Source organism: Gymnoscopelus microlampas, assembly GCF_963454915.1.
Source record: "Gymnoscopelus microlampas genome assembly, chromosome: 1".
Classification (NCBI taxonomy): Eukaryota; Metazoa; Chordata; class Actinopteri; order Myctophiformes; family Myctophidae; genus Gymnoscopelus; species Gymnoscopelus microlampas.
The window spans coordinates 48,965,571-48,973,593 of NC_139962.1; the positions used below are offsets into that span (position 1 = coordinate 48,965,571).

The window sequence follows — 8,023 nt, forward strand, 5'->3', positions numbered from 1 at the left end:
TTGAAAAGATAATTCTGTGCCACCAATTGATACGAAAATGTCCTGTTCTCACATCAGTTAAATAATTAACCACTTGAACCCTAATGCCCCTATTCTGGGCATGTCATAGTAAGTGTCATAATAAGTGTGCATTTTAAAATAGATCTGCTACGCATTGTGAGCTTGTAGATCGGCTATGTTTGGCAAAGAGATTTGGCGTGTAGTGGGAAAAAAGGAGGAGGCCAAGGATAGACCCCTGGGGGACCCCGGTCAATGAAGTATATACTGTAGGGTTTAAGTGGCTGGTTGAGTCCACGTCATATCCAAGAATCAAGAATGAAGAGGGGTTTATTATTCACTCACAATTATGAGCAAATGTTGGTGTGACATGTTCACAACAGCAAAACAATATACAAGATAATAAAATAAAATAAAGAGTAAGAAAAATAAGATGTATACAAATAAGGTTAGAAATGGGTTGAGAAGTACAGTACCTCACCTAGCTGAACTTTTCAGTACGGGTTAAGAATTCTCTTGTCGCACAGGAATTGATACAATTGTCTGTCTTGGTGTGTCCTGCATGGGGAGCATGGGCTTTAACAAGATTATTGACATCAACTGGAGGGGCCACTCTGAATGGAACTACATGACACATGTCCAGGAAGTGATGTCCGGGTGGAAAGTTACAGGGGAAATAATGTTCAAAATAAAATTAAAATAAAAACATGAAACACGCCGCCTCCTCCTCTTCCTCCTCCTCCTCCTCCCAATTCCTCTCTTCCTCCTTCATGGGCTGGTTCTGTTCCTCCCTCCTGTCCTTTTCTTCTTTACTACATATAAGAGTAACACCCGAATGCTCCTGCTGCCAACGCGACCCCAACAGCAACCACTTTCTGCGTAAACATCCCCATCCCTTCCTTCCTCTCCTCCTCCTCCTCCTCTTCCTCCTCCTCCTCCCAACTCCTCTCTTCCTCCTTCATGGGCTGGTTCAGTTCCTCCCAGGCCTTTAGGACCTCCTGTCTTTTTCTTCTTTTCTGCATGTAAGAGTAGCCAAACACGAGTGCTCCTGCTGCCAGCGCCGCGGCCCCAACAGCAACCACTTTCTGTGTAAACATCATTAAAACAAAGCTTCTGACTGCATGTGTGACTGCAATAAGCAGGGGTGACACGGCCATTTATACACTTGGAGGCAGTGTTTACTCCTGTCATCATGATGAGGACACCATGACCATATATGGAGTCCAGGACAGTCTATGACGTCAGTAATGTGATGTCATATTGATGACATCAGGGTACTGCATATGGGGATTTGCTGATTTGTCGACATTTTGCATCCGAAGTGAATGATATTCTTTCCTTCTTATGTACAGGATATAGCCTGGTATACAGGATATGGCAGGAAGAATAGAGATAGGAAGAAGAGGAAGGAAACCAAAACAGGATGGAAACAGAACAGGTCAAGTAATCAAATGTGTGAGTGAGTGAAGAGATACATGTATCGTTCCTGTCCAAAACTGTTACTTTTCAGGATTTAAATTTGCTACTTTTGTGTGACACTGTATGACGAAGTAGGGCATTCATTTACGAAAAAATATATGAAAACGTAAAAAGTTACTAATTAAGATTAATCAGACTTCAGACTTTCCGTGCCCAAAACTGCCCATTTACTGTACCCACTTTCCTTTAAGTGACTCTAGAGCCAACTTTGTTTTAGTGCCCAGTTCACATGTATTTGCCTCGTGTAGCGGTAGATTAAAGTTGATTTGCACAGAGGAGATGATTATGTGGCGTGATGTGGCATAACGTAACCGTGCCTGCCTGTACCCATTGAACTCCGTAATTGGGCACCTCCATACTTGGGCAAGACTCCATATTTGGGTATGGATGTTGCTAGTCAAAGTACTCTGAGACTGAAGTCTGACATCATGGACTCCATATTAGGGCACGACCTGTAACTTTGGGGATGGATGACTCATCGTGACCTAATCGTGATGACATGAGCAATCGTAATAAAAAAGCAATGCTAGACAGTTAGATCGGTCTATACAACTCTCCACTTGACATTGCAGGCATTACAGTAATCCCTCGACGCGTAAAGGGACACCCTTGGTTCACACAAAATGTTTCGCTTACCAGCAGTCATGGGGCAAGTCAGGCCGGTGTGCCGGGCTCTGGCCCCCCACCTCACACGAGGCTACGCCAAGGAAGTCAAGTTTGGAGCCGATGCCCGTGCCCTCATGCTGCAGGGAGTGGATCTGCTAGCCGACGCTGTTGCTGTCACCATGGGGCCCAAGGGTCGCACAGTCATTATTGAGCAGACCTGGGGTAGCCCCAAGGTGACCAAGGATGGTGTGACAGTGGCCAAGGCCATCGACTTGAAGGACAAGTACAAGAACATCGGAGCCAAGCTGGTGCAGGACGTGGCCAACAACACTAATGAGGAGGCTGGTGATGGCACCACTGCCGCCACAGTCCTGGCACGTGCCATTGCCAAGGAGGGCTTTAACAGCATCAGCAAAGGAGCCAACCCAGTGGAGATCCGCCGTGGTGTCATGATGGCCGTGGACACTGTGATCAGCGAGCTGAAGAGGCTGTCCAAGCCAGTCACGACCCCTGAGGAGATCGCACAAGTTGCCACAATCTCAGCCAACGGCGATGTAGAGATCGGCAACATTATCTCCCGTGCCATGGAAAAAGTGGGCCGCAAAGGAGTGATCACTGTCAAGGACGGTAAGACTCTTCAAGATGAGCTGGAGATCATCGAAGGTCTTAAGTTTGACCGTGGCTACATCTCCCCCTACTTCATCAACACAGCCAAAGGTCAGAAGTGTGAGTTCCAGGATGCATACCTGCTGCTGAGCGAGAAGAAGATCTCCAGCATTCAGAGCATTGTACCTGCCTTGGAGATTGCCAACCAGCAGCGCAAACCCCTGGTCATAGTGGCCGAGGATGTGGATGGAGAGGCCCTCAGCACCCTGGTTCTCAACAGACTGAAGATTGGGCTCCAGGTGGTGGCAGTTAAGGCCCCAGGCTTTGGAGACAACAGGAAGAACCAGCTGAAGGACATGGCCATCGCCACTGGGGGCACTGTGTTTGGTGACGAGATACTGGGCCTTGCTATAGAGGACATCCAGCTTCATGACTTTGGCAAGGTAGGCGAGGTGCAAGTAACCAAAGATGACACCATGCTGCTGAAGGGAGGAGGCAACTACGCAGACATCGAGAAGCGGGCAGCAGAGATCGCCGAGCAGCTAGAAAGCACCACCAGCGAGTATGAGAAGGAGAAGCTCAATGAGAGACTGGCCAAGCTGTCAGACGGCGTGGCCGTGCTCAAGATTGGAGGTACAAGTGACGTGGAGGTGAATGAGAAGAAGGATCGCGTGACAGACGCTCTGAATGCCACGCAGGCAGCGGTAGAGGAGGGCATAGTGCCTGGTGGCGGCTGTGCGCTGCTCCGCTGCATCCCTGCCCTTGACAGCATCGTACCAGCCAATTCTGACCAGAGGATTGGTGTGGATATCATCAGGCGGGTCCTGCGTGTCCCTGCCATGACCATTGCGAAGAATGCAGGTGTGGAGGGTTCACTGGTGGTGGAGAGGATTCTGCAGGGAGAGGCTGAGATTGGCTATGATGCTATGAAGGGAGAGTACGTCAACATGGTTGAAAAGGGCATCATTGATCCCACCAAGGTGGTGAGGACCGCACTGATGGATGCGGCAGGAGTCGCCTCCCTGCTGTCCACAGCCGAAGCCGTGGTCACAGAGATCCCCAATGAGAAGGACATGCCAGGAGGTGGCATGGGCAACATGGGGGGCATGGGTGGAATGGGCGGCATGGGTTTCTAAGCCGAGCCTCCTGAAGCACTGTACTGACTAATTAGGCAGAGTGGTGCTGGGGGTGGCCGAGGGACAAGTTCGGCACTCTGAGAGCCTGCCCACCTCCCCACCAAAACCTGCGCTATCAAAGAACATTGCTTAGATCAGTTACATGCTTAAATTAAATCAAGTACAACAGTTTATTAATTCTTCTTATCAAACAGAATGTCTTCAGTTATCTTCAGCTGTACAAGTGACAATGTCACTTGACAGTGAAGTGTCTCAGTAATCTAGGATCATAGGTAAACCAAGAACCTAGCATCAGTCTAAATAATATAATATAATATAATATAAATAATCTGTACCTTGAAACTATACAAAATATAGGATGCCAGATCAACAAATGAACCTGGCATCTGTCTAAATAACATGCTGTCTAAATGACAACTTAACCTTTGCATAAGACTGCATGGTCGGCAAGGCTAGGTCAACTATAACTACACAACATGAATACAACATCAGCACAACTACAACATAACTACTCACCACACAACCACAACTACACCACATCAACAATACACAATATCCACACAACACAAACAAAACTACACAACATCAACATAACTAAACAACATATCTCTGCTGTCCGGCAGCAACCAGCTAACTCCAAAATGTTAATTTATCAGGAAATGACAAAAACAAAAAAAAAGTGGATTTAGGAGGTTTTGTTCATCATTGAACAGAACAGCTGAATGGACCTCCAAGCTCACAATGAAGTTTGAGGTCAAAAGGGGGTGGAGCCTTGAGTCAGCTAAACCAGCTAACTCCACCCCCCTTTGGTGAACTTAGCTGGTTTAAGGCAGCAAGGTGCCCTTTTTTTTTACTTGAGCACCTGCCCCTCAAAATGTCTGTGCACGCCACTGGTGAACATGGCTGAAAGGTTGAGTGAGTAGGTGAACAAGGCTTGTGTTCTCCAGGCCAGAGGAGATCTCCCGTGTAGCCAGCTGGTCCTCAGTGAGAGTGGGGTATAGTACCAGTACCAGTACCAGGGTCAAACATTTAGGTGATCCACATGTTTTCAACCAATTTCCAACTACTTGTAGAAATGGATCTGTACAGTATATTTCATTTTCTTCCTCTGTTCAAGCATTCGCTGCATCCTGTAACCATGCAGAGCCGTCAGACCAGGAGCTCCTCCCCACAACTGTGGAGTCTGGCTCTCATGAAAAAAAATTAACCCTTTCTCCCCTGACAGAGGCGATATAGTGCAGGTAGACCAAAGCAGCATGCAGTGTTTTGACTTTGCTGTGCGGTCAGCCCAAGTTCAAGGTAACTGGGGTCACCGACATGGGGGTCACGCACATCATGTGGACGTGAGGGAAAAAAAGAATTACCCAGGAAGTATATAGGGCAGTGTTTCTCATACTGTTTATGTCAAATTAATATGTATTTGACCATGGACCTCCATCTGAACATATTTTGTGCCACGGACCCCATAAGTGAAAATGATTCCAGATTTAGTTTGACAAGCTGCTTGTTAACCTTTCTTCAAACATCAAATATAACTGTCCAGAAGAGGATTTGAATTTAAGTTTCTCATAGCACTAGCAGCTGCACTAACCACTAACCAGTTGGCTAAAGCACCAGCAGGTCCACTAGAGAGCAGTCAGATATGTGTTACATTTATACCAAGCTCAAGTGATGTCATTGGGCATCCAGGTGTCAATCAACTCCAGTCAACCTAGCTGGTGAGGAGGTGGGACAACAACAAAAAAGAAGGAAGGAGAACAGGTGAAAACAAAGATGTTTATAAAATGATCTGGTAAATGTTGTCACCAAGAGCCAGGGATAAATATCAGTGTGGATATATCTGCATGTTTGTGTGTTTGGAGCTGAGTTTTTGCTGAGTATTTCTACCATAACCAGCTGACACTAAAAACTTCAAGATGGGCTGTGGCTGGCCAACTAACTCACTAGCCTGGAGGAGAAGAGAGTCTGAGACATTTCAACTAGTTTCTGAGTGAGTATGGACGCTTTCTGAAAACTGTAATGACATTTAGTTAAAGGACGACTTCACCGCTTTTCAACCTATCTTCATATAATTGGTCCTCACTAATACTCATGACAAAATGGTACAATTTTTTTCTACTCGGTCTGTGTCTCAGAGGAGGGCTGTGGACAGTTCAGAGTCCCGTCTACCAGTGACATCATCAATGGGGAATCCAAGCTAATAGAAACTGCAGGCTTTCTATTCCTGGAAAGTTGCAATGCAATAAAATAAGCCATTGTTCTCGTGTTAATAAAAATCTAAATAAAAAATGTGAAATCTTGTTGGGAAAAAAAATCATGCCTAACGATGATGTCACTGGTAGACAGGTTTCTGGACTGTCCACAGTCCTCCTATGAGACACAGGCCGAGTAGAAAAAAATGGTACCATTTTATCATGAGTATTAGTGAGGACCAATTATATGAAGATAGGTTGAAAAGCGGTGAAGTCGTCCTTTAAAGTATAGGACCTTTATAGCCCTAGAAGGCTGTGATACATTTCACTGACACAGGAGGGCATAGGAGTAATCTATGGCTTTGTATATGGAATACATGGAATGTATGTAATATCACAGCCATTCTAGGGCTAGGACCTTTAATAATGTTGTGGTGTTTTGGATAGTGTTCCCAAAAGTACTTTTACTTTTGGTACTTTAAGTACAGTTTGATACCAATACTTTTGTACTTTTACTCAAGAAAATTTAGAATTACAGACTTTTGTGTGTGTGTGTGTGTGTGTGTGTGTGTGTGTGTGTGTGTGTGTGTGTGTGTGTGTGTGTGTGTGTGTGTGTGTGTGTGTGTGTGTGTGTGTGTGTGTGTGTGTGTGTGTGTGTGTGTGTGTGTGTGTGTGTGTGTGTGTGTGGAGAGGAAAGGAGCATTGTTGCAACAAAGAAAGAAACTATTATTTATTAATTCATTTATTCATTCATTCATTCTTATTTCTTTTTTTTATTGTGTAGCACAGCACACAATATCCAGTCGAAACAAAGTCACTATCTGACGTTATGTAAGGTGATATAGCAGACCTACCGTTCCGACTTGCCTATAATAGTGCTGTGGCTTATGTTGTCTTATTTCACTTTGACTGAATTGTCTTTGTTTGCTGAACTAAACTTTGCTCAATTAAAACAAAAGTCTTTCTCTCAGTCGTTATTTATTACTCGACGAATACAAGAAGACTCACCTCAAGACAAACTCACCTCAACTGAAAAAGGAATACTCACCTCGGGGGTAGGAACAGTCACCCCGGGGGGTGGGTAAACTCACCTCAGGACCTGAGAAAACTCACCTCGGAACACTCACCCCGGGGGTAGGAACACTCACCCCGGGGGTAGGAAAACTCACCCAGAAAAACTCAATGGTGTAATGTACAGTGAGTTTTTGTTTTGTGGGTGGGTTTAACCTTTCCCCTCTACACCAAGTCTGTATGTTTAAAAAAGGCACATCTACCGGCTTGTGAGCTTTCCTTTTTCACAGAATGCTTTCATAATGAGACACGTTTAATCCATACTGGATTAAATTCTGTCTTTGAAGGTTATGTTGTTCAATGATATATTTGTGTTTAAAACACACACACACACACACACACACACACACACACACACACACACACACACACACACACACACACACACACACACACACACACACACACACACACACACACACACACACACACACACACACACACACACACAAAGAGTAAGGCATCAAAATGTACCAAAAGTAATATTTCTAAAAACTAAAGTTCTCAAACAATGCATGTGTGCAATGCAATGTTCTATACTGTTATCATTTATACCAGCAAAGTAGTAGGTAACTAAATATCCTAGGTAAAAATAGGGAAAAGTGTTTAATGCATGTTTTACAATAGTGAAATGTATATCTAATAGTAACTAAAGTTCAATAATGCTTACTATAGTGAAATGTATATCTAATAGTAACTAAAGTTCAATAATGCTTACAATAGTGAAATGTATATCTAATAGTAACTAAAGTAACTAAAGTTCAATAATGCTTACCAAAAGCTTTTCTCACAAATGTGTTCACACAGAAAACAAAACATTATACCTGTGTTTTACCTTCACTGGAGTTTTTCTTCATTTTTCTTTGTTAAGTAAGTATTTGTTTGCATTATACACATTGGAATGTTCACTTTTCTGATGAAATCTACCTTGTATTT

The 8,023-nt window shown here is 44.3% G+C and overlaps 1 protein-coding gene across 1 annotated transcript; it reads left to right on the forward strand.

The window, feature by feature from the left end:
- Nucleotides 1–2,099: 2,099 nt before the first annotated feature.
- Nucleotides 2,100–3,824, forward strand: LOC311047719 (60 kDa heat shock protein, mitochondrial-like; the record flags this gene model as incomplete). Its single annotated transcript, XM_084060541.1, has 1 exon — nt 2,100–3,824. The coding sequence occupies one exon, from the start codon at nt 2,100–2,102 to the stop codon at nt 3,822–3,824; it is 1,725 nt and encodes a 574-aa protein (XP_083916667.1).
- Between the last annotated feature and the right edge of the window lie 4,199 nt (nt 3,825–8,023).